The sequence below is a fragment of the Hordeum vulgare genome, chromosome 2H (genome assembly GCF_904849725.1).
Source record: "Hordeum vulgare subsp. vulgare chromosome 2H, MorexV3_pseudomolecules_assembly, whole genome shotgun sequence".
NCBI classification, from domain to species: Eukaryota; Viridiplantae; Streptophyta; class Magnoliopsida; order Poales; family Poaceae; genus Hordeum; species Hordeum vulgare.
In genome coordinates this window covers 651,857,628-651,885,167 of record NC_058519.1, presented here as the reverse complement: position 1 = coordinate 651,885,167, position 27,540 = coordinate 651,857,628, and the positions used below count along the sequence as shown (strand labels likewise).

At 46.5% G+C, this 27,540-nt stretch overlaps 2 protein-coding genes and 1 pseudogene across 3 annotated transcripts; all 3 read left to right on the top strand.

Moving 5' to 3' along the window:
• The first annotated feature begins 17,959 nt into the window (after positions 1–17,959).
• On the top strand, positions 17,960–20,271 carry LOC123428915 (annotated as a pseudogene).
• On the top strand, positions 20,013–21,173 carry LOC123428417 (serine/threonine-protein kinase Nek5-like). Of its 2 annotated transcripts, XM_045112615.1 has the most exons (4): positions 20,013–20,317; positions 20,559–20,669; positions 20,758–20,824; positions 20,913–21,172. In XM_045112615.1, the coding sequence occupies exons 2-4, from the start codon at positions 20,560–20,562 to the stop codon at positions 21,081–21,083; spliced, it is 348 nt and encodes a 115-aa protein (XP_044968550.1). In that variant the 5' UTR covers positions 20,013–20,317; position 20,559; the 3' UTR covers positions 21,084–21,172. The 2 variants fall into 2 exon arrangements, with proteins under 2 accessions (XP_044968550.1, XP_044968548.1); XM_045112613.1 differs by lacking the exon at positions 20,013–20,317 and having other exon boundaries at positions 20,545–20,669; positions 20,913–21,173.
• Positions 21,174–22,754: 1,581 nt separating this feature from the next.
• Positions 22,755–25,618, top strand: LOC123428416. Its single transcript, XM_045112612.1, has 7 exons — positions 22,755–23,195; positions 23,304–23,657; positions 24,065–24,242; positions 24,354–24,561; positions 24,710–24,849; positions 24,944–24,982; positions 25,210–25,618. The coding sequence occupies exons 1-7, from the start codon at positions 22,951–22,953 to the stop codon at positions 25,297–25,299; spliced, it is 1,254 nt and encodes a 417-aa protein (XP_044968547.1). The 5' UTR covers positions 22,755–22,950; the 3' UTR covers positions 25,300–25,618.
• Positions 25,619–27,540: the final 1,922 nt, after the last annotated feature.

The following is a 27,540-nucleotide window of genomic DNA, read 5'->3' as shown; positions in this document are numbered from 1 at the left end:
GTTACGTGCGTCGAATTGATAGACAAAAATTTGAAAGTATTTGTAATATGAAAACAAAATGGCTCGCGGGACTTAGGAGGTCGTATTTTGAACCTTGAACTTAGTGACAACCCTTTCAAGTTCAGCCATGAGAGTATTTGGTTGGAAAATTGATTGGTCTTGCTTGAGTAGAGACTGCTCGAAAATAGCAACAAAAAGGATTAGTGTGTGATACATGGAAAGTGAAAAAAGCATGAATCATTACTTTGTTTTTACAAAACTTACCGCCCCGTAGACTGAAAATAAGTATTTTTTTACAGCCATATTTTTTGTTGCATAAGATGCGATATTGAGCTGCTTGATACATAGCGACATGACCTCATCATTCATATCCCCGCGGGGCTTCATGCATGCAAGAAACTTCTTGTACCCAACATAAAACCCACCTATTTTGATGAAAGGTGTCCTCGTACCATAGTTGCAAGCAAATGAATAATTTGTTTCAACAACATCAAAATAAGATGCTAGATAGGGGATAGGTAGCTCACAGTATTTCATTGGGTTTTGACCCCCTTAGTGGTTTCCCATGCATAATATTTTTTTCATAAAGTGCTTTAACTTTATCTTCTTTAACTTCGACCTTCTGCTTCTTTCCCTTGGTTTTGACATCTAGAACTTTAGCCATCCTTTTCTTCCTAGTGTTCTTGTCGTGTGTGCTAGGGACACTACCGACATCAATGGCTGCTCATCCACAGCGACCATCGTATGAGCTGTAACAAAAAGACATGTAAGTATGGGGGGACGGGTAAGCTAGGAGGGATTTTATGAGAATTTGGTGCAATCACACAAACACAATAATAACATGGACAAAAAAAGATGCAAACATGAAACAAGGTGCTCAAAAAGAGAAATGATGACGGAGGAGGAACCATACGTGGGATAGTAGGACTGTCATCATCATCTGAGACAGGGAACACAGGGATGTTGGGGTAGAGAAAGATGCATGTTCTGTTCCTGTTTGTAGGCTCATCCATGCCATGCATCAACTCATAGTCTTTGGAACCCTTTGGGAACATCTCACATGAAGGCTCATCATCCCAAACACCGGCTGTTACACTCCTGGGTGCATCATGGAATAGAGGGGGGCTCCGAGGTGGCACGTCTCCTTCCACCTCCATACTCACTCTTTGTTGCTCACGAGTGTGACCAATATCTTTTGCAGCTTCTTGGTTTTTTCCCGCTCCCCAACAACTTGATCTTTGTTCATCACGATGTCAACAGCCGCACCTTCAGCTTGATCACCAATGCATGCAGTTGTAGCTTGAGCATCCTTCTCTTTCTCATGAGCTTCGTCCATGGTAGGTGTTGAAGCTTGAGCTTCAGCTTGAGCATCCTTCTCTTTCTCACAAGCTTCATCCATGGTAGGTGTTGCAGCTTGAGCATCCTTCTATTTCTCACAAGCTTCATCCATGGTAGGTGTTGGAGCTTCAACTTCATCTTGAGCATCCTTCTCTTTCTCGCGAGCTTCATCCATGGTATTTGCGATAGCATCTCCCACATCACAAAGCATAGCGGCCATCCGGTTCGGTTGCAATCCCTTTAAACTCTGCCCAAACTTGCCTAATGCATCATCAACCTCCGTTGAGAAAATTTCCTTGTGATTGTTTTGTTGGAATTATGCCCTAGAGGCAATAATAAATGTATAGTTATTATTATAATTCCTGTATCAAGATAATAGTTTATTATCCATGCTATAATTGTATTGAATGAAGACTCATTTACATGTGTGGATACATAGACAAAACACCGTCCCTAGCATGCCTCTAGTTGGCTAGCCAGTCGATCGATGATAGTCAGTGTCTTCTGATTATGAACAAGGTGTTGTTGCTTGATAACTGGATCACGTCATTGGGAGAATCACGTGATGGACTAGACCCAAACTAATAGACGTAGCATGTTGATCGTGTCATTTTGTTGCTACTGTTTTCTGCGTGTCAAGTATTTATTCCTATGACCATGAGATCATATAACTCACTGACACCGGAGGAATGCTTTGTGTGTATCAAACGTCGCAACGTAACTGGGTGACTATAAAGATGCTCTACAGGTATCTCCGAAGGTGTTAGTTGAGTTAGTATGGATCAAGACTGGGATTTGTCACTCCGTGTGACGGAGAGGTATCTCGGGGCCCACTCGGTAATACAACATCACACATAAGCCTTGCAAGCAATGTAACTTAGTGTAAGTTGCGGGATCTTGTATTACGGAACGAGTAAAGAGACTTGCCGGTAAACGAGATTGAAATAGGTATGCGGATACTGACGATCGAATCTCGGGCAAGTAACATACCGAAGGACAAAGGGAATAACATACGGGATTATACGAATCCTTGGCACTGAGGTTCAAATGATAAGATCTTCGTAGAATATGTAGGATCCAATATGGGCATCCAGGTCCCGCTATTGGATATTGACCGAGGAGTCTCTCGGGTCATGTCTACATAGTTCTCGAACCCGCAGGGTCTGCACACTTAAGGTTCGACGTTGTTTTATGCGTATTTGAGTTATATGGTTGGTTACCGAATGTTGTTCGGAGTCCCGGATGAGATCACGGACGTCACGAGGGTTTCCGGAATGGTCCGGAAACGAAGATTGATATATAGGATGACCTCATTTGATTACCGGAAGGTTTTCGGAGTTACCGGGAATGTACCGGGAATGACGAATGGGTTCCGGGAGTTCACCGGAGGGGGGCAACCCACTCCGGGGAAGCCCATAGGCATTTGGGGGGGTCACACCAGCCCTTAGTGGGCTGGTGGGACAGCCCACCAATCCCCTATGCGCCAAGGGAGAAAAAATCAAAGGAAAGAAAAAAAAAAGGAAGAAGTGGGAAGGGGGAAGGACTCCCTCCCACCAAACCAAGTAGGACTCGGTTTGGGGGGGGAGAGTCCTCCCCCCTGGCTCGGCCGACCCCTTGGGGATCCCTTGGACCCCAAGGCAAGGTCCCCCTCCCTCCTCCTATATATATGGGGCTTTTAGGGCAGATTTGAGACGACTTTCTCACGGCTGCCCGACCACATACCTCCATAGTTTTTCCTCTAGATCGCGTTTTTGCGGAGCTCGGGCGGAGCCCTGCTGAGACGAGATCATCACCAACCTCCGGAGCGCCGTCACGCTGCCGGAGAACTCGTCTACCTCTCCGTCTCTCTTGCTGGATCAAGAAGGTCGAGATCATCGTCGAGCTGTACGTGTGCTGAACGCGGAGGTGCCGTCCGTTCGGTACTAGATCGTGGGACTGATCGCGGGATTGTTCGCGGGGCGGATCGAGGGACGTGAGGACGTTCCACTACATCAACCGCGTTCTCTAAACGCTTCTGCTGTACGATCTACAAGGGTACGTAGATCACTCATCCCCTCTCGTAGATGGACATCACCATGATAGGTCTTCGTGCACGTAGGAAAATTTTTGTTTCCCATGCGACGTTCCCCAACAGTGGCATCATGAGCTAGGTTCATGCGTAGATGTCTTCTCGAGTAGAACACAAAAGGTTTTGTGGGCGGTGATGTGCGTTTTGCTGCCCTCCTTAGTCTTTTCTTGATTCCGCGGTATTGTTGGATTGAAGCGGCTTGGACCGACATTACTCGTACACTTACGAGAGACTGGTTTCATCGTTACGAGTAACCCCCTTTGCTCAAAGATGACTGGCAAGTGACGGTTTCTCCAACTTTAGTTGAATCGGATTTGACCGAGGAGGTCCTTGGATGAGGTTAAATAGCAACTCATATATCTCCGTTGTGGTGTTTGCGTAAGTAAGATGCGATCCTACTAGATACCCTTGGTCACCACGTAAAACATGCAACAACAAAATTAGAGGACGTCTAACTTGTTTTTGCAGGGTATGATTGTGATGTGATATGGCCAATGATGTGATGTGATATATTGGATGTATAAGATGATCATGTTGTAATAGAAATATCGACTTGCACGTCGATGGTACGGCAACCGGCAGGAGCCATAGGGTTGTCTTTATACTAACATATGTGCTTGCAGATGCGTTTACTATTTTGCTAGGATGTAGCTTTAGTAGTAATAGCATAAGTAGCACGACAACCCCGATGGCAACACGTTGATGGATGATCATGGTGTGGCGCCGGTGACAAGAAGATCGTGCCGGTGCTTTGGTGATGGAGATCAAGAAGCACGTGATGATGGCCATATCATGTCACTTATGAATTGCATGTGATGTTAATCCTTTTATGCACCTTATTCTGCTTAGAACGACGGTAGCATTATGAGGTGATCTCTCACTAAAATTTCAAGACGAAATTGTGTTCTCCCCGACTGTGCACCGTTGCTACAGTTCGTCGTTTCGAGACACCACGTGATGATCGGGTGTGATAGACTCAACGTTCACATACAACGGGTGCAAAACAGTTGCGCACGCGGAACACTCGGGTTAAGCTTGACGAGCCTAGCATGTGCAGACATGGCCTCGGAACACATGAGACCGAAAGGTCGATCATGAATCATATAGATGATATGATTAGCATAGGGATGCTTACCACTGAAACTACTCCCGACTCACGTGATGATCGGACTTGGGATAGTGTAGGTGGATCATGAACCACTCAAATGACTAGAGAGATGTACTTTTTGAGTGGGAGTTTAGCACGTAATTTGATTAAGTTGAACTCTAATTATCTTGAACATAGTCTAAGTCCACTTTGAATATATTTGTGTTGTAGATCATGGCTCACGCAAGTGTTATCCTCAATTTTAATACGTTCCTAGAGAAAGCTAAGTTGAAAGATGATGGAAGCAACTTTGTAGACTGGGCTCGTAATCTTAAGCTAATCTTACAAGCTGGAAAGAAGGATTATGTCCTTAATGCTGCGCTAGGAGATGAACCACCCGCTACGACTGATCAGGATGTTAAGAACGCTTGGTTAGCGCGTAAGGAGGACTACTCAATAGTTCAATGTGCAGTCTTGTATGGCTTAGAACCGGGACTTCAACGTCGCTTTGAGCGTCATGGAGCATTTGAGATGTTCCAGGAGTTGAAGTTCATCTTTCAGAAGAACGCCCGGATCGAGAGGTATGAGACCTCCGATAAATTCTATGCTTGCAAGATGGAGGAAAACTCGTCTGTCAGTGAACATGTGCTCAAAATGTCTGGGTACTCAAACCGTCTAGCTGAACTGGGGATTGAACTCCCGCAAGAAGCTATCACTGACAGAATCCTTCAATCACTGCCGCCAAGCTATAAAGGCTTTGTGTTGAACTACAACATGCAAGGGATGAACAAGTCTCCCGGCGAGTTGTTTGCGATGCTGAAAGTCGCAGAGTCTGAACTCCGTAAAGAGCATCAAGTGTTGATGGTGAGCAAGATCACTAGTTTCAAGAGAAACGGCAAAGGCAAGAAGGGAAATTTGAAGAAGAGCGGCAAGCCTGTTGCCAATCCGCCAAAGAAACCCAAGGCTGGACCTAAGCCTGAAACAGAGTGCTTCTATTGCAAGGGTATGGGTCAGTGGAAGCGCAATTGCCCCAAGTATCTGGCAGATAAGAAGGCGGGCAAAGAAAAATCAGGTATATTTGATATACATGTTATTGATGTGTACTTAACCGGCTCTCGTAGTAGTGCCTGGGTATTCGATACCGGTTCTGTTGCTCACATTTGCAACTCGAAGTAGGAACTGCGGAATAGACGAAGGCTGGCGAAAGACGAAGTGACGATGCGCGTAGGAAACGGTTCCAAGGTTGATGCAATCGCCGTCGGCACAGTGTCACTTCAACTACCATCGGGATTAGTGATGAACTTAAATCATTGTTATTTAGTGCCTGCGTTGAGCATGAACATTATATCTGGATCTTGTTTATTGCGAGACGGTTACTCTTTTAAGTCTGAGAATAATGGTTGTTCTATTTCTATGAGTAACATCTTTTATGGTCATGCACCGAATGTGAGAGGATTGTTCATATTGAATCTTGATAGAGATACGCATATACATAACATTGAGACCAAAAGAGTTAGAGTAAACAATGATAGCGCCATATTTTTGTGGCACTTCCGCTTGGGTCATATTGGTGTAAAGCGCATGAAGAAACTCTATGCTGATGGACTTTTGGAGTCACTTGACTTTGATTCACTTGACACGTGCGAACCATGCCTCATGGGCAAGATGACTAAGACTCCGTTCTCCGGAACAATGGAGCGTGCAAGTGACTTGTTGGAAATCGTACATACCGATGTGTGTGGTCCAATGAGCGTGGAGGCACGCGGCGGATATCGTTATTTTCTCACCTTCACTGACGATCTAAGTAGATATGGTTATGTCTACTTAATGAAGCACAAGTCTGAAACATTTGAAAAGTTCAAGCAATTTCAGAGTGAAGTAGAAAATCATCGTAACAAGAAGATCAAGTTCCTACGGTCTGATCGTGGGGGTGAATATCTGAGTTTCGAGTTTGGTACTCACTTAAGACAATGTGGAATTGTTTCGCAGTTAACACCGCCTGGAACACCACAGCGTAATGGTGTGTCCGAACGTCGTAATCGTACTTTATTAGAAATGGTGCGATCTATGATGTCTCTTACTGATTTGCCGTTATCGTTTTGGGGTTATGCATTAGAAACAGCTGCATTCACTTTAAGTAGGGCACCATCGAGATCCGTTGAGACGACACCATACGAACTGTGGTATGGCAAAAGACCAAAGTTGTCGTTTCTTAAAGTTTGGGGATGTGATGCTTATGTCAAAAAGCTTCAGCCTGAAAAGCTGGAACCCAAAGCGGAAAAGTGCGTCTTCATAGGTTACCCAAAAGAGACAGTTGGGTACACCTTCTATCTCAAATCCGAGGGCAAAGTGTTTGTTGCTAAGAACGGAACTTTTCTCGAGAAGGAGTTTCTCTCGAGAGAATTGAGTGGGAGGAAGATAGAACTTGACGAGGTTGTCGAACCTCTCATCCCTCTGGATGGTGGCGCAGGGCAAGGGGAAACCTCTGTGATTGCGACGCCGGTTGAGGAGGAAGTTAATGATGATGATCATGAAACTCCAGTTCAAGTTTCTGTTGAACCACGCAGGTCGACGAGATCACGCGCTGCTCCAGAGTGGTACGGTAATCTCGTCTTATCAATCATGTTGTTAGACAACAATGAACCTGCAAATTATGAAGAAGCAATGGTGGGCCCAGATTCCAACAAATGGCTAGAAGCCATGAAATCCGAGATAGGATCCATGTATGAGAACAAAGTGTGGACTTTGGAGATGCTGCCTGAGGGCCGCAAGGCTATTCAGAACAAATGGATTTTTAAGAAGAAGACGGACGCTGACGGTAATGTGACCATTTATAAAGCTCGACTTGTGGCAAAGGGTTTTTCACAAGTTCCAGGAATTGACTACGATGAGACTTTCTCTCCCGTAGCGATGCTTAAGTCCGTCAGAATCATGTTAGCAATAGCTGCATTTTTCGATTATGAAATTTGGCAGATGGATGTCAAAACGGCGTTCCTTAACGGTTTCCTTAAGGAAGAGTTGTATATGATGCAACCCGAAGGTTTTGTCGATCCTAAAAATGCTGACAAGGTGTGCAAGCTCCAGCGATCCATTTATGGACTGGTGCAAGCATCTCGGAGTTGGAACAAACGTTTTGATGAGGTGATCAAAGCATTTGGGTTTATACAAGTGGTTGGAGAATCTTGTATTTACAAGAAAGTGAGTGGGAGCTCTGTGGCGTTTCTAATATTATATGTGGATGACATATTACTGATTGGAAACAACGTAGAGCTTTTGGAGAGCATAAAAGGTTACTTGAATAAAAGTTTCTCTATGAAGGACCTAGGAGAAGCTGCTTACATTCTAGGAATTGAGATCTATAGGGATAGATCAAAACGCCTGATAGGACTTTCACAAAGCACATACCTTGATAAAGTTTTGAAGAGGTTCAAAATGGAACAGTCCAAGAAAGGGTTCTTGCCAGTGTTACAAGGTACGAGATTGAGTAAGACTCAGTGCCCAGCAACTGATGAAGATAGAGAGCATATGCGCTCCGTCCCCTATGCTTCAACCATAGGCTCTATCATGTATGCGATGCTGTGCACTAGACCGGATGTTAGCCTGGCCATAAGTATGGCAGGCAGGTTCCAGAGTGATCCAGGAGTGGATCACTGGACAGCGGTCAAGAATATCCTAAAGTACCTGAAAAGGACTAAGGAGATGTTTCTCGTATATGGAGGTGACGAAGAGCTCGCCGTAAAAGGTTACGTCGATGCAAGCTTTGACACAGATCCGGACGACTCTAAGTCGCAAACCGGATACGTATTTATTCTTAATGGGGGTGCAGTAAGCTGGTGCAGTTCCAAGCAAAGCGTCGTAGCAGATTCTACATGTGAAGCAGAATACATGGCTGCCTCGGAGGCGGCTAAGGAGGGTGTCTGGATGAAGCAGTTCATGACGGATCTTGGAGTGGTGCCAAGTGCACTGGATCCAATAACCTTGTTCTGTGACAACACTGGTGCCATTGCCTTAGCAAAGGAACCAAGGTTTCACAAGAAGACCAGACACATCAAACGACGCTTCAACCTCATCCGCAACTACGTCGAGGAGGAGGACGTAAATATATGCAAAGTGCACACGGATCTGAATGTAGCAGACCCGCTGACTAAGCCTCTTCCACGGCCAAAACATGATCGACACCAGAACTGTATGGGTGTTAGATTTATTACAATGTAATTCACATGGTGATGTGAGGGCTAGATTATTGACTCTAGTGCAAGTGGGAGACTGTTGGAATTATGCCCTAGAGGCAATAATAAATGTATAGTTATTATTATAATTCCTGTATCAAGATAATAGTTTATTATCCATGCTATAATTGTATTGAATGAAGACTCATTTACATGTGTGGATACATAGACAAAACACCGTCCCTAGCATGCCTCTAGTTGGCTAGCCAGTCGATCGATGATAGTCAGTGTCTTCTGATTATGAACAAGGTGTTGTTGCTTGATAACTGGATCACGTCATTGGGAGAATCACGTGATGGACTAGACCCAAACTAATAGACGTAGCATGTTGATCGTGTCATTTTGTTGCTACTGTTTTCTGCGTGTCAAGTATTTATTCCTATGACCATGAGATCATATAACTCACTGACACCGGAGGAATGCTTTGTGTGTATCAAACGTCGCAACGTAACTGGGTGACTATAAAGATGCTCTACAGGTATCTCCGAAGGTGTTAGTTGAGTTAGTATGGATCAAGACTGGGATTTGTCACTCCGTGTGACGGAGAGGTATCTCGGGGCCCACTCGGTAATACAACATCACACATAAGCCTTGCAAGCAATGTAACTTAGTGTAAGTTGCGGGATCTTGTATTACGGAACGAGTAAAGAGACTTGCCGGTAAACGAGATTGAAATAGGTATGCGGATACTGACGATCGAATCTCGGGCAAGTAACATACCGAAGGACAAAGGGAATAACATACGGGATTATACGAATCCTTGGCACTGAGGTTCAAACGATAAGATCTTCGTAGAATATGTAGGATCCAATATGGGCATCCAGGTCCCGCTATTGGATATTGACCGAGGAGTCTCTCGGGTCATGTCTACATAGTTCTCGAACCCGCAGGGTCTGCACACTTAAGGTTCGACGTTGTTTTATGCGTATTTGAGTTATATGGTTGGTTACCGAATGTTGTTCGGAGTCCCGGATGAGATCACGGACGTCACGAGGGTTTCCGGAATGGTCCGGAAACGAAGATTGATATATAGGATGACCTCATTTGATTACCGGAAGGTTTTCGGAGTTACCGGGAATGTACCGGGAATGACGAATGGGTTCCGGGAGTTCACCGGAGGGGGGCAACCCACTCCGGGGAAGCCCATAGGCATTTGGGGGGGTCACACCAGCCCTTAGTGGGCTGGTGGGACAGCCCACCAATCCCCTATGCGCCAAGGGAGAAAAAATCAAAGGAAAGGAAAAAAAAAGGAAGAAGTGGGAAGGGGGAAGGACTCCCTCCCACCAAACCAAGTAGGACTCGGTTTGGGGGGGGGAGAGTCCTCCCCCCTGGCTCGGCCGACCCCTTGGGGATCCCTTGGACCCCAAGGCAAGGTCCCCCTCCCTCCTCCTATATATATGGGGCTTTTCGGGCAGATTTGAGACGACTTTCTCACGGCTGCCCGACCACATACCTCCATAGTTTTTCCTCTAGATCGCGTTTTTGCGGAGCTCGGGCGGAGCCCTGCTGAGACGAGATCATCACCAACCTCCGGAGCGCCGTCACGCTGCCGGAGAACTCTTCTACCTCTCCGTCTCTCTTGCTGGATCAAGAAGGCCGAGATCATCGTCGAGCTGTACGTGTGCTGAACGCGGAGGTGCCGTCCGTTCGGTACTAGATCGTGGGACTGATCGCGGGATTGTTCGCGGGGCGGATCGAGGGACGTGAGGACGTTCCACTACATCAACCGCGTTCTCTAAACGCTTCTGCTGTACGATCTACAAGGGTATGTAGATCACTCATCCCCTCTCGTAGATGGACATCACCATGATAGGTCTTCGTGCGCGTAGGAAATTTTTTGTTTCCCATGCGACGTTCGCCAACATGTTTCACAATGTTTGGAACTGAGATGGTACCTACAAAAAGGCATGTGTTTCAAAAATTAGTCATTTCACACGTACCTTGAAACAAAATAAGGCATGCATCTTTTGTAGAAAAAGTACCCTAAGATCATCCATGCCAGGGAACGGTTGTTGGAGCCAATCATCGAACGACGAGGATAAATTTGGTTGAACCTCCACATTTTCTTGAGCTTCAGGTGCTTCATTTTGGCCTCCTCGGCCATTAGCTGCTTCAGCACCAGCCCCCTGCCCGGTGGCTGCTTCCGGATCAACTCCTGGACCAATAAGTCGTGCGACATATGACGTGTTGCACAGAATCTGAAACTAGGAACAAAAAGAAACAAAAAACATGAGGAAGAATAAACTGGTTGCCATGCTGAAATGGAAGCAAACCTATGATGCATCAAAAGAGTAGCTAGAAAACACATATATGCACACGCTAAAAAACCCGAAAACATGTGCAACATACAGACATTAGCTAGCAACAAAAAATTGAAACTGACAGTCTTGCTAAGAAAATGTTTCTTGCTGTTATGTGCTAATATGATGCTACATCCATAGTGTGCATTTGCTACAACCAACATACTAATTTGCTACATGTTGCATCCATAGTGTGCATTTGCTACAACGATCATAGTAATGTGCTACATGCTGCATCCTAATTGTTGCATCCATAGTGTGCACCCATAGGCTGAATTACTATGACATGCTCATTAACAAACAAAACGTATGACACGAAGGAACATAAATGGGATCAAGAAAAAATACTTGTGTGTGCCTACCATAGAAAGGCTGGACAAGAGTAAGCTTGTTCTTGTCAACTTTATCAACGGAGTCGAAATCCTTTTGACAAACATAGCGTATCCTTGGCACAGAATAATCTATGACATGCTCATTTGGGAGGTCGGGCGAGATATCGAGATGATCCATGTATATAATCTGCATAAAAATAGACAGCAAAAAAACATGAATGCAAGCTATACAGATGTATGTGCATCAATGAAAAGGAAAGGAGCTGTTTAGTCATGAAAACGTTGCATACCACCAACATGGGCAGACATGAGTAGATCTGAAATTCTTTTGGTTTTTCAATTGTTGCTTGCCGATGCTTCTTCTCTTGAAAGACTGCAACCTCCTCTATAGCTCGTGTCAATAAGTGCTCATCCCAAGCAAGGTTGTGCACTAAATCCATGTTTTCAAGGGAATCTAGATACTCAAGGTTGACCATGTTGCCAGTGCCTGGGCAAACAACTATTGCCAACACAACGAGTACCCATGTTCTCTTTAACATAGCCTCATCCGTATCACTGTAATCTTTGAGCAACTTGAAAACATGGGCAATTGGCGCTCTATTCCCCTCCTTGTAAATGATGCGAAGGCCATGGTCATCGCTCTTCTTAAGAAGCTTCATGGGACTATCACCCGATGCTACGTTGAAAATCCTTTTCACCGTGTTTTTGCTGAACTTGATTGATTTATTCTTGTATTTGAACTCTCTAAGTGCATGGTTTGTGTGCATCACCACACACTCGATAAGTGCATGCGGTACCTTGAAGAGCTTGATGTCCAACAAATCTCCAAAGGGGCCATTCCTTATGATACCCTGTTTCGCCGGTGATAAATGCTCCGCAAGATCACCTAGCCATTCCGAATTAAACCTCATCTTGAACCCGCATAGATTTTCTTTCTTCTTGTTCTTCTTCTTAACCTTCCTACTCCCCTCATTCTCAGCAGAGGTGCCTGCAACAAGTGCACAAAAGAGAAAAAAAGAATTCAATCATGACCTATGATGTGTCATAATAGTAGCTAGAAAACACATATACGCACACGCTTAAAAAACTAAAAACATGTGCAACATACATACTGTAGGTAGCAACAAAAAACAGTTAGTGCAACACATATCATGAATTTAAATCGCATTGCAACATACACGAGCAGATAGTAATTTCCTGATCCTGAGATGATAATAAGTCCTGGAACCAACAGCAATATGCATGTTGCATCTGTTGTTTACTAAATCATGAGATGCTAAAGCCAGGCAGCAGAAAGAGCTCAAGGACATCAACATTGTGATGTAGCACTATGCTGAATGTTTACATTGTGATGCTAATTTCATGATAATGTAGCACTGGGCTGAATTTACGATGATGTAGTACCGTGTTGCATGTATTGAGATCAACAACGGAAGATAACTATCTAATTATGAACTGAACGCCTCAAGCAGCATCCAAAGCAGTACTGTCGTGGGCTCTGGCGGAGCTACGACAAGGCCAAAGTGGTTGTGGCCCGCCCATGATCTCTTTGTTTTTTAGTTCATATACTATGCATCGGTAGCTAGCCCATAAACCTAGTCTACTAGTGGACACCGCCTAAGCCATGGAGAAAAATCAGCAAGTGTCGAGCAACATGTGCATCCCTAAAAAAAGCAGCAACTGCCAATGGTTGTCGGCGTCACAAGAGGTTGAGGACCTCGCGGGCGCAGGCATGGAGGAAGGTGTGGCTGCGGGGGAAGATGGCCGCGCCCACTATCGTGCCCCCCTCCGAGTCCTCGCCGCTCCTCTAAAGCCCCATCGATGACACACCGTGAATCCCTAGCGAGGATGGGGGGAGAGAAATTGGGGAGAACGAGAGGGGTTACCTTCTGGGGGAGCCATAGATCGCTGGAGAACGTCGTCGCCGCCGCCGCTTCTGATTTCCAGGCGCGGGGGCCGCCGTCACCCTCCAGTCACCGGAGCCGCCGCCGCCCCTATCGCCCAAATAGAACGCCCGAAATGGAGTCGACACGATGAGCGGTTGTAGCAAAGGAATCCTCTTGTAGCAATAGGTGGGCAGCTGAAAAAAACCGAGAAGGTGTCCACGCGACGTTGCGGGGGTCTTTGAATCACGGTAGATCCAACGCACCTTGTGCGTCCGGTGGGACGTTTCAGCCGGCGCTCCGGCTAGAAATGATTCCCTTTATTTAATCTAGCGATCGCTACTGTTCCAAACCAACGAGCCCGGGCAAGTGCCCAGGGTCGCTGGGCGGTAGCTCCGTCACTGCTCCTTAAGCTGTTGCGTCAACAATTCCTCCCAAATTCCGATGTGACATCGTGAACCCTCTGCAAACTCTAGTGAAATCGAGTGAGGGCCGTGAAATCTTTTCTTAATTAAATAATTCTAATTTCAAATTTAAAATGTTCAAAGATTGTTTAAACTATTCACGAACATAAAACATTCATTTTTTTATCAAATTCATATATTTAGAGAATATTCACGACTTTAAAGAAATCATGAATTTTTTAAATCGTGCATAAATTTTAAAATATCCATGATTATCATGAATATAACTAATATTCACGAAATTTTTAAAAATGACCATGAAATTTAGTAAAGTTCATTAATATTAAAAGTGAAATAAGAAAATAAATAAAATAAATTAATGAGCGCGCTAAATCCTGGCCTGAAAAAACACACACTATAGAAAACCACAAAACGTGTGAAGAAAGGCAATCCGAGCGGCGCGTGGTGCGCTATTTGTATCAAGCGAAGAATAGCATAGTCCAAACACACAACTAGGAAGATGGATTCGGAAAAATTGATTATACATAGAGACCTGGACCATCAAAGAAGTCCTTTATATCATCCCGCAAAGAAGAAGAAGAAGCAGCTCCTCTTTTATATTCCTCATCAGAAAAAAAATAAGTATTTTCATCAAAAACAATGAGACATTGGTAGCCAGCCTACTCGGTCCGAGATCCAAGCACGCCGCATGTGACACGCCGGATAGACCAGACCATACAGGCCGGCCCGCGAGCCCGTCGACACGGCCCGTCATGGGCCAGGCACGACACAACTTAAACAGACCGTGTCAGGCACTCGACACCCCTCGGGCCGTGCCTGGGCCTGGAGGCTGGGCACGCGGGCCAGCACGGCACGAACCGTTTATTTTTTTGCATATTTTATATATATATATATATATATACATAATATATGGCCTAAGAGCATCTCCAACAGCCGCGCTTCGTGCCGCGCCCAAAAAATGTGTTTGCCGTGCGCGCTTCGGCTGGTTTAGCGCGGGGATAGACGTTGGCTCCAACGGCCGTGCTATAATGCAGCGCGCGCGCCGCGTTCCAGTAGCGCCCAAAAATACAGCGCACGCAGCATGCACAAACCACATATACATTTCAAAAAATAGGAGCAAAAATGATCAAACAAACAAAATAAATCAACAATAAATATTCATTACAACTCAAACAAATAGTTTATCGTTGAGTACAACAAATAATGCAATAAACACAACCAATAGTTCATGAATAATACAATGTCGAATGCAGAAATGATGCTCTTTCTCGTTCATGCCATGCCCACCACTCTTCAGTCAGATCCTTCTGAAGTTCATTGTGTGTTGCGGGACGCCGAATGGCATGATAGGAGGCAACAAAATGGGCTACCCTTTCAGCCCTCCGTCGCACTCGCACGGGATGTCCCAAGAGCCCATACTGTGAGTAGTCTAAATCTTGGCCACACTCATTCTCGATGATCATGTTGTGCATGATCACACAAGCGTGCATGATGTACCAAAGCATTTTTTATCTCAAAATCTAGCCGGTCCTCTCACAATAGCAAATTGGGCTTGCAAAATCCCAAATGCTCTCTCCACATCTTTTATAGCCGCCGCCTGAGCATTGTGGAAATCAAGATTTTTCTTACCTTCCGGCTTTTTCAACGGCTTCACGAAGGTTTGCCACTTTGGATAGATGCCATCCGCTAGATAATAGCCATAGTTGTACGTACGACCATTTGCTACAAACTGCATCGGTGGCAACTCACCATTTGCAATCTTATTCATTAGTGGTGACCGGTTGACAACATTGATGTCATTCAAAGATCCAGGCATTCCAAAGAATGCATGCCAAATCCAAGTCTCGTGATCGGCCACCGCTTCAAGGATTATAGTGGAACCCTTTTTTTGGCCGTGGAATTGCCCATGCCATGCCTTTGAACAATTCTTCCAACTCCAATGCATGCAATCTATTGAGCCAAGCATGCCAGGAAAGCCGCGAGCCTTGTTCAAATACTCCTCGCCAAACACTTGCACAATTCCCACTGTAAAGCGCTTGACACACATGATGGCTTGGCTCTCACCCATAGCCAAGTGATCATCAACTAGATCAGCCGGGATGCCGTATGCTAACATACGCAAAAGCGGCCGTCACCTTCAGAAAGGTGCTATGCCCGAGCTCTCCGGCGGCATTCCTCCTTTGCTGGAAAAACCGGTCATGGCTCGCTAGTTTCTCTGCAATGCGCTTCAACAAATCGGTGCTCATCCTAAACCGTCGACGAAAATACGACTCCGGGTATGTGGGATTCTCCACGAAATAGTTCTTCATCAATCTGTTATGGGCATCAATCCTATCTCTCCAAATTTTCTCCCGACCCATAACCGAACCACCGTGCTTTGGTTTTTTATTGATATGCATAACTATGATCATTGCAAGATCCTCCTCCTCTTCCATATCAAATTCTTCTTCGGAAGAATCATACGACGAACTCATCTACAATGTTCAATACTATACTATAAAAACTACAATTCAAAACATGCACCAAATTCATAAGTTTGAGCAATACATACCTTGTAGGCGTTTTGTCGAACACCTTGCAGGCGCGGCACGGTAGCTAGCGCTCGGGCGTTGTTCCTCGGACGACGGAGGCGCGCGAGGGCCGGCGGGACTAGGAGGGGGCGGGGCGGAAGTGCGGGGAGGCCGGGGAAGCGCCTGAACGGTCGCAGGGGAGGGGGGGGGGGCGACGGCAGCGGAGATAGGCCGGGGAAGCGCCTGAACGGTCGCCGGGGGTTGCGGGCGGCGATGGCGACGCGGGGATAGGCCGGGGAAGCGCATGAACGGTCGCCGGGGGGCGCGAGCGGCGGCGGCGGCGACGCGGCCTGATGGGGGTGGAAGTGGGGAGTGAGCACGCGAGAGTGGAGGAGCGAGCGCGCGAGAGTGGAGGAGCGAGCGCGGGAGAGTCCAGCGCGCGGGAGCTGGCGCAGCAAATAAGCGGCGCGCGATTGCGTTTCGGCCAGCGCGTTGAACTGCATATGCCGCGCGCGCTGTTTTTGCGCGCCCGCTGGAGCTACCCGCCGCATTGCGCGCGTGCTAAAACGGGCTATTTTGCGACGCGACGCTAGTTTAGCGCGCGCTGTTGGAGATGCTCTAATCTCTACTATTAAAGCAGGATCGAACGTCGTGATGGTTCGACCAGAGCAATGGTTCGACCTCCACTCCTAACGCTAGCCTTTTCACCCTTCCACCGATTTTTTCAGTCCCTTCATAAACCAGTCAAAAAACCATCGCTAGCACAGCCAAACATAACGGTTCAAAAAAATCCACTAAAACCTACTAACACACGCACTCACGACCGTCCCCGTCGCTAGCACAGACCCACCAATGGCCCTGTTAGGATACACTAGCCTGGCTAGAGGTTAGAGTTAGTTTCTAACTCTCGACTAACTCTAAACTAGCTATAGCCTTTGGTGGTGTTTGGATGATAGAGTTAGTTTGACAACAAATATACTTTTTAATCATTTGACTCTTTTAACCAGGATTTGTTGTGGCCGGCTCTTGTGTGGCCTCCTTCCACTCACAAATGACCGGCAGTGACAGGCGGGGGCGAGAGTGGCCGGCGGTGGCTGTCGCGAGCCGGTGGGGGCGTCGGCAGGCGGTGGCGGGGGCGGCGTCGGCAGGCGCTGGCGAGCGCGGCCGGCGGGGCCGAACGGGCGAGCGAGGCCGAACGAGACGGCGGGGCCGAGCGGGCGACCAGCTGCCAGCTGGGGCGAACGGGCCGGCGGGGCCGAGCGGGCGACCAGCTGCCGGCTGGGGTGAGCTCGGCCGGCTGGGGAGCGCGGTGAGCAGCGGCCGGCTGGGGCGAGCGCGGCGAGCAGCGGCCGGCTGGGGCGAGCGGACGAGCAGCGGCCGGCCGCGATGGATGCGGGAGGATGGGAAAGGATAAGATGCGGGAGGATGGGATTTTTTTTACTAGTATACCCCAACTAGCTCCAATTAGCACCCCTTCTCAGGGATAGTTTTTTTGATGGGTTAGTTTCCATCTAACCCAAACTAACACAGCTGTTTGGATACTTTGAGGGTTAGTTCAGCTCCAACTAGCTCTAGCAGTGGGATCCAAACAGGGTCCACCCAACCCGTGAAAAGCCAAAAAAAAAAATTACGCGACCCACAAACGCACCCGCCTCCCCCCCCCCCCCCCCACGCTCTCACGATCCCCTCCTCTCTCTCTCTCGCGTTGACCGCGGCACGATATCGCCGTCGCCGGCCTCCGTGGTCTCCCCCAACCCCGGCCTCCTTTTCCTCCCGACTCGACTCCGATGGCGATGTCGACGGCGACCCGGATGCTTGCGCGCAGCGCCGTCCCCGGCCACCTCCTCCGCTCCGCCCCCGCCACCGCCAACTCCGCAGTCGCGACGGCAGCGCTGCTGCAACGGCGGTGGTACCGCGGGGGAGCGGACCCTGCGCCGTCCTTCTACGACCCGCCGCCCACCCCGGCGAACCTGGGACTGAGCATCGTCCCGGAGAAGAAGGCGTTCGTGGTGGAGCGCTTCGGCAAGTACCTCAAGACGCTGCCGTCGGGGATCCACCTCCTCATGCTCGGCGTCGACCGCATCGCCTACGTCGTCCGCTCGCTCAAGGAGGAGGCCATCCCAATCCCAGACAACTCGGCAATCACAAAGGACAACGTATCAATACAGATCGGAGGAGTGCTATACGTCAAGGTTTCTTTCTTGTTTCTCTTGGATTGAGATTGGGATTGGGATTGGAATTATAGGATAAGTCTTCTGCGTCATGTTCAGCGGCCGGTTCATCGATTTCTAAGTCTTCCGCGTCAGGATCCTTGGGGGTGGATTCGCAGTGGAAAATTGACCTCGTGCTAGCGTTGGTGTAGCTAAAACACCATCGTTGGAGATCAAGCCACCATGAGCATTTGTTGGAGAGCCGTTGTAGCTAGGTGGTGGTTTGAGAGGTGGTGGTCTGGATGGATGCCGTGGTCTGAGAGGTGGTGGAATGGTTGGTGCCATCCATGGACACGCACAGCATGGGGATCCCATGGTTCAAGACTTTATGGGCCGCTTGCTGCGGCGAGTCTGCTCACCACTCTTTGAAATGGTCCGAAGCTGGGTGCTTGAAGGTGAATTGGAGGATGTATTTGGCGAGTTCTTCATCGTTGGGCAGCCAGTCAAGGCTGAATCATTGTGGCGGGAGGGCTACCTTATTCAGTCTGATATGCTACCGATATGCTACGGAGTTTCATTTCTCCGGTGCTGGCACAAAGGATCCTCGGAACAGGGAAGTCAATCAACTTTCTCAGAGTTTGATGTGATGATAATGGTTGGGATGAGGCTGCCACTGAGGCCGCGGCCTATGTTGGCACCACAACAAGTCGAGGTGGGCTTGGTTATGGGCAGATTGACGCTTTGGAGGCATTGGTGGTAGAAGCAGCCAAGAGGATTGATCAACGTTTGATGGATGTGATCCATAAACGATACCGATTTAAAGACCATTGTCTTGCTATCAAGAGATATTTGCTTCTCGGGAAGGGTGATTTTGTACAGTATCTGATGGATGTTGTTGGTCCAGAGTTGTCAGAACCTGCCTATACAATTAGCTCCTTCCACCTTGCTGGCTTGCTTGAAACTGCAATACGCGCATCCGATGCGCAATATGATGATCGTGACATCTTGGATCGGATAAGAGTAAAGATGATGGATCATGGAGAGGGTGATCGTGGCTGGGACGTCTTCTCCTTGGAGTATGACGCTAGGGTCCCTCTGGACACGGTGTTCACAGCTTCAGTCATGAAGATGTACCTCAAGATATTCAACTTCCTATGGAAGCTTAAGCGTGTTGACCATTCTCTGACTGGAGTCTGGAAGACAATGAAGCCTAATTGCATTGTTTCTTCTCCATTCTACAAGGAAGTGACAAGCATCAGGGCTCAGTTTGTCTCAGTTCTTCGGAAATGCCAAGTTCTGTTTAATGAAACGAACCATTTTGTGACCAACTCCAGTACTATATTATGTTTGAGGTCCTGGAGGTTTCCTGGGCTCGTTTTTCAGAAGAAATGGATGCAGCAAAAGATTTGGATGATCTTCTCATGGGACATGATAAGTATCTCACTTCGATTGTGGAGAAGTCTCTCCTGGGTGAGCGGTCCCTGGGAATTTTGAGAAATCTCTTTGCTTTGTTTGACATCATATTACAGTTCCGCAGCCATGCTGATAGGTGGTTTGAACGGATATATGAGTTGCAACTAAGGTTAGATTATTGCAGAAATAGCTAATGCCATCTTTGTCTCGAAATCTCCTCACTACTACTGTTTGATTTACTTGTTAAGTTTTCCTTCTTACTGCAGGGGAAAGAGTAAACCGAAAACAAAATCCAAGGAAACAAGTTCATGGCTGGAGGGGGGCAGAAAAAAAGCCATGATTCAACTCGCAGGGGAGCTTTTTCGGAAAATGGGTGAAGATTTCGATAGCATTGCGAAAGATTATACAGCTTCTCTTGATTCATTTATTTCCCAGTTGCCCCTGCAGCAACACGTTGATTTGAAGTTCCTTCTCTTCCGTTTGGACTTCACTGAATACTACAACCGCGTTTCATGCAACAGATGAAATGAGTTGTCCTTCTGATGTGGAAGAAAATAGGTGTTAGTTTACTTTTAGGTTGAGGTGGGCGCTTATCATTGATCAGTATCTGATATTTATGGACCACATTAGTTAGTACCTTTTAGTTCATTTTTTGGAGTATATTTGAAGTGCTGATATTTGCTTCTCAAGATGGCTTAGGTAACACTGAAATATCGTTGACTTGTCACTATGGATTGATTATTTATGTCTTGTAAATTGAGTGCCAGTATATTCTCAAATACTACACTTGGTACTTCCACCTCAAATTTATGTCTTGTAGCAGGATGTTGGGCACCATGGAGTCACAGATGGATCAATACGAGATTATGGAGCAGATTGGCCGCGGCGCCTTTGGTGCCGCCATTCTGGTGAACCACAAGACCGAGAAGAAAAAGTATGATGCAACGGCCTCTGTTTTTATTTTATACTGAATTTTGTTTCCCCTTAAATAAAGGTGGTTGATATATATGATTGGTTTGCAGGTATGTGCTGAAGAAAATACGGCTCACGAGGCAGACAGAGCGCTGCTGCAAGTATGCTCATCAAGAGGTCAGTGAAGCACGAGAAGCCGTTAGGCTTTATTCGTTGATCGATTAGTATTGGTTTCAGGAACTGACAGATGAATGGAAAATTGCAGATGACCCTTATTGCTCGCCTTCAACATCCTTACACGGTCGAATTCAAGGAGGCATGGGTTGAGAAGGTTTCTTGTCATTTCTTCAAATTCAATCGTGTGCGGTGCGTTTTAGTTCATCATCCATGTCCTTTGATACAACCAAACAAGAGCCTTATATTGATAAATTATTAGAATGCTTTGGACAGACGAATTATTCCTCCTAAGCATGTCCTTTGACTTCAATCTACCTGTTCTCTATTTATGAGAATGCCCTGCACGGACCAATTATTTCCCCTAAGCATGTTTATCCTTTTATCAATTGTTTATAACTGCAATGCACTGTAGTTACTTTATCAGTTTATTATCAATTGTTGACTTATGGATGGATGATTAAAGGCAAGACTTTACTGGAAGAAACGAATGGGGATATATCAGCTCCATTATCTGCTTTGGCTGCTACCTGTTATAGGTGTTTTTTCTTATGTAATCCACCCTGAAACTTATCATAAGCTGGCCTTTGGCCGATGTATAATATTTCGTACCAGTAAAAACGATTATACCCTGATAATAGTATGTCATCTGCACTATCAGGTATGTCGGGATGGTGAACTGTACCAGATGACTGCACTTGACTTTTTTGCCACAAGTGTGGTTCCTATGAAGGAGCCTCCTATTGTGACTACAAATTACTTTTACTAGGCATTGTCCATACGATACAGATATGGTGGACGAGTTTAGTTCATTGGCAAGCACATCTCCTAATATAATGCTTATTCTTTTTTATTTTGCATGTTGAATGGTAGCACTAATATAGCAGTGAAAACGTCGGTCGCAAATATCACAATAAATATAGTTCCAAGCAGTTTCTTGTCTCGGTTACGTCTATCCTTGAAATTATTATTGTACTCACATATAGTGTGAACTGTGATGTGGATTCCGCTGTACGTTCTGCACGAACTTGCTTTTAGCTCGAAGCTCATGGTGATCAGACCGCCTGCATCGATTTGGAAGCTTACGGATTCAAGGCAATACTCGTTAAACAAGTGTGTCATTTTGGTCTCTTGCAAGCGCTGTTTTTTATATCTTATTCACACAAATGCATGTGCAGACCGTCTTTAGGCTTGTGTCAAAACCAACCTTGTCCCTGGTTTTACCATTGTATGAATACCACATTTATGCACTTACAAGTAATGCCATGTTAGTTTTAATTACACAAGTTCTTGGTGTTCCTTTTAAAATGATATATTTCATATATCTTTGTAAGTCAATTGAATGCCAGTCAAGTTAAAAACAAACTAGAAAAAGACGTCGTCGAAGAGGTGTCGATGATGGAATACATAGTGCCCCGGATGCTTACAAAAATGATGGAAAGACCAACGATTTGAGGTGAGGTGCGTGTTTGGGTTGACAAAGAAAGACGGCAGCCATGAGGGGCACTAGGTAGGGTCGGGGAGGATAACATAAAGTAGAGGGCTATAGAGTAAAAAATAAATATGAAGGGGAGGATAACATAAAGGAAAGGGATAGACTGAAAAATAAACATGAATTCATCATCATCACGCGGACATGGCATGTGACGATAGGGGAGCATGCGGATATGAGCTCCATCGTCGACATCAAAGTAAACGTTGTGAAGTACAAGATGTTTGATCAATGTCTCTATGCTTAAGTTTGTTATCCCGTGACAACGCACGGGCAATCAACTAGTAGACCTAAAACTAAGCACATGAGGCTAGAATTATGTAGCCGAGCGTGTTAATCAGGCCAACAGCCGGCCCGTTTAGTAACCGGGCCGTGTCTGGGCTGAAGGCGCAGCCCACGGCCTGATTACTAAACGTGCCGGTGCCGGCCGTTTAGCCAGCTATGGACCAGACGGGTTCTTCCCGTGGGCTAGTCTATCTAGCCTGAATAAGTATAGAACCCACCCGGCCGCCTGCGGAGTAATTCCCCTCCGTCTCCTCCCGAATCGACGAAATCGCCGAACCCTAATCCCCCTCCCGAATCGACGAAATCGCCGAACCCTAATCCCCCACCGCCGCCTAGGTCTTCCTCTCTCCCCATGGCGCCCAAGCATCTTCCTCCGGAGTCCCTCCCCCACCGCAACCCCGCCGGCGGCTTCCACCCGATCACGGTCCATGTCCGAGTCAACAGGGACGGCACGTACCTCCCCAGGCATCTTCCCGTCACGGGCGGGCCGTTCCGAGACTTCAGGGATCTCGAAGACGCCGTCCGCGCGCGCTACGTCTCCATCTACCTCTCCTGGCATCGCCGGAGCAAGCACCGGGATCTGCCCCCCCCTTCAACGTACGTACGACTATCTATCTCGTAGTTGAAATCGACTTTTGTTGTTGTTTTTATTACTACTTTTTTTGCTACTAATCGATCGATGTGCATTTGGATTGCTCTTTCCAGCGATAGGATGTTCCACTTCCTGTTCGTGGTGGCGGATGGGAAGCAGGCTTCACCTCCTTCGTTGCAGGAACCTGCTGCAGGTGTCTCGTCCCTCAAGGAGTCGCTGAGCGCTACGACATTGGAGGAGAACTCTGGGCAGCCGGATCAGGACACTGTTATGGCACCGACACCATCGCCTCCCGGGTCAGGCATTTGGGAACGAATACGACGTGACTGGGGATTAGCGTATTACATCAGGGTCGATCTCGGGGGCTCTTTCCACACGTATCCTTATGCGGGAGGGCCGTTTCAGAGCCTAGAGGAAGCTGAGAAAGCCATGGATCGCTATTTCCTTCAACATCGGGATCCAAAACTGTAAAGTTCCTCAACCACCTGTTTCTCCTCGTTTTCTTCTGTTTGCACACCTGCAATTCTATATGTTCAGACTTAACTTGCCAACATGCAAAAAACAAACTAACTAGTACCACTTTGTATATTCTTATCTCAACTTTAATATGTACAATTGATCACATCTCTGTTTCTTGCAATGGTGTGAAAGCAGTTTGCTATATGAAATCAAACAAGGGACAAGGAGCTCATAGATAGGCATGTGTAGTTTTGTTCTGCATTTGTTGATCACCAGCACGTGTTATTTCAACAGCATCCTGTGCAAACTAGCTAGTGCATTATAGCCCTATTGATAACATTTATATGGTCTTCGTATAACTTTGTATTCTCCACTATTGCGAATTGCCACTGACCATAATTTGGATCTAAATTAGATTAATGCATCAAGGCGGGGTTTCTTCACTGGAAATGGCCATAGAAGCAGCTCTTTACTGGCCTGATGGCGCAAGGAAGCGTTCAGAATCAGATCACACTGAGAGAGCCCGTAATGAAAGGCGCCGATTACTTCAAGCTTTGGTGGACAAGTATAATGAGGATCACAATCTTTTGGGGGTTTGTTCTCTTCTCTCTCTCTCTCTCTCTCTGCCCCACTATCACGACTGCCCCTTGATTTATCCATGTAAGAATTGTTGATCTAATTCTAACCCATGCTTCATACTTCAGGATTTTGCTTATGAACTCAAAGATGTTGTGTGCTGCAAAGAATTCAATGAGAAGCGTGGGTGGTACTATCATCTCAATTTCACGATGACTAAAGGAGCTGATCGTGGCATCGAAGATCTGTTCTTTGCCGAAGTTAAATATGTGCGACCAGTAAAACAAGAAGAATTGTCGGTCAGCTGCTTCTGCATGATTAATCCTACAGATAATGGTAATGCTCAACCCTCCCCTTAGATCAAGTATTGCCTTTTTTGGGTGGCACTAAGTTGAGCTAATGCCCCGCTATTATTATATACGTTTGTGCTCGCTGGAACACTTTGCAGCTAACTCTTTTGTTCTTTCTTTTTTTGTTGATGTAGGACTCTGCTATGGCTGTACCAACAATGGAAGAGTCAATATGAAGCACCCCAACAGCGCTGATGAATACGTTGGTGGTCACTTGGATGTTGGTATGCCATTTGGATGCTATTCAGAGTGGAGCTACTGGGATTATGACGATGTATGACACTACGGTTTATATTTCCTAGAGTCTCTTTTAACTTTTTTGCTGCTTTGCTGTTGCTGACTACATGTGTGAAATCCTCTCTTTACAGGTGGAAGCAAAGAAGAAAGAGCTCAGAGTTGTGTTCACGGTAAATGGCATATCTGTTGTTAAGGCAACTATTTGTTCTACTCCCTCCGTCCGGAAATACTTGTCTTAAAAATAAATATAATGAATGTATCTATAACTAAAATAAGTCTAGATACATTCATCTCTAGGACAAGTATTTTCGGACGGAGGGAGTATTAATTAACACAATGCTAGTTACTTTTGTTTGTTGGTTGTGAACCATTGCTTGTGCATTTATTTGTTTATTAGGGCGCTTGTGATCCTGAGATGAAGGAAGTCTCCACTGTGCCTCCAAATGAATTTGTGCCGGAGGGCAGCGGAGAGGAGCTTTGTGTATGAGAGCCAGAGAGCTGGACCCAGCACAAAAAGTTAGACCCAAGAGCAAGAGATAAAGCAAATAATAAGTCCGTGTTTCCAACGGGTGTGCTTGGGCGTGTGATTCTGATGGAGCGTCCGGCGCATCATTAGGTATTGACGAAAAGTTAAGTGCCGAGACTGAAGGCCACGCTAGCAAATTGAGCAGGATTTCCTTCCTAGCGCCTATTGTTAGCGCCCCTGTTGGTCTTGTTGCTTTATTATTAGCTACTCCCTCCATAAAGAGTACATAATACTCTGTGTGCTCGATATCTTTTTAAGTTTGGCTGTATTGATATTGCGCCTGCTTCACTGTATATCGTCTCAACACCTGGCTTACCTTCTTGGTGATATATCTCTATGATCTCTTTACCTTCCTGGTGATCTATCTCTATAGATGTATCTCTATAATAGCAGGCAGAGGCGCGGCGCACAGCCAGGTATCTTAGAATATGGATCAGCAGGGGATACCAGATTGGTAAAAACCTGCTCAAAAATCAAAAAGCAAGAGCTGATGGTTTTGGGAAAGCTAAGCTAAAAGGGGATACCAGATTGGTAAAAACCTGCTCAAAAATCAAAAAGCAAGAGTTGATGGTTTTGGGAAAGCTAAGCTAAAACAAGCGTGTGCCTGTTTTTCTTTTGAGGAGAAAAGTAGGCAGTGGGTAACCACCCCTCAAAAAGAAAGGCAGTGTGTAAAAAAAGCAGTGGGTAACGGCGATGATAGTTTGTAATGTGCAAGGCCAATTTATAACCTAGATAAATATCGAAAGTACCAAATATCAGTTCACCCATGGTTACAAACACTTACACACTTCGAAGGCTGCATCCGTCGCCGCTCCTATCCTCCACCTTCGCAACTTCCTCCCTCGACATTGTTGGAAGAGGCCGCTGGGCTAAGCACCGCGGCGAACGGTGGCAACGAGGATGTGCACTGCCACACCTGGTGCCTCCAACCCATTACTCAGATCCAAGGTTCCCAGAGCCACCATCTGCTCTTTGGTCGGCGTGTGCTAACCCTTGAACGGTCGATCACACTCGTAGCGGCCATGGGGAGGCCCCAGATGGGTCTGACGTGGATGTTGCGGCTAGACGGGCTGCGGCGTCACACACTGATCTACCTTGCTCAAGAACCGATCATGTAGGCCCTTTTTTCGGCTGGTTTGGGCAGAGCTATCTCCCGTGAGATGGCAGTCGGTGATGATGTACTACGTCAACGGTGTTGGTCCGTGTGGTGACCACTCCGACCTATGGCGACGGCCTCATGCGGATTGTGGGGCCACCAAAAGGTCTTTGCAAGGGTTCCTCTCTCCAAATCTGATGGTTGCCTTAGCGATGAGATGCAATCCATGGACCGCGACTTTACACAGAGGATAGGGTTGCAGCAACGGCGCAACACATGTAGTTGCTAGAATCGAGGAAAAGTGGTGGCAAGAACACAATGGTCCTTTCCCGAGTACCCAGTCTCGAGCTCTCGGGTGAAATCCGAGGCTTCACCCGAGTTGATTATACCTGGCAATGGCGATGTTTTTTGCGTCGTTACCTTCTTGAAGGCATTGCTCGGATAGGCTCATCCTAGTTCTTCATGGTGAAAACCTAGATTCTGGCCTTTGGTAGTTGGATCCGATGATGGCGATGCTCGAGCAACGCTCCCTTCCTAAAGGTGTTGTTGTTGAAGAATCTCATACTCCTTATGGTGTTATGAGATGATTGATGCGAATAGGACCATTGTTGTAGTTTTCCGATTGCGGATTTGATCGTTTTCGGTTCTTTCCTCTCACTTAGGCGTAGCTTTGGTCCTATATGACTTCACTATTTGCGAGCATTTTTGTGTGTGTGAGCGTTGATGTTGACTATGTGCATCCTAACTATGAAGAGGTCGGGCGTGTGCTCATTGTGTTTTTATCTTCTTGATGCTCCATTTTGAGTAAATAAAATCCACCCTTTATTGTAAAACAAACAGTTAGCAGCGGCATCTTCGCAACATCGAAGACGACCCTTTCTGTTCTGAAGTTCAGCTCGCTACTGAACATCACTGACAGAGTAATTTTCCCCTTGGGCTAAGATATTCCCCGGTTGAACCCCCGGAAGGACCCTGTTGGTTTGATATCTGTGTCGGGGATCTGCAACCGTTTGCTCACGTGGGGTGAGATCAGGTTCAAGCCAGTGCCACTGTCGACCAACATCTTGGTGACCTTGAGGTTGCGAATTGTTGGTGATACCAACAAT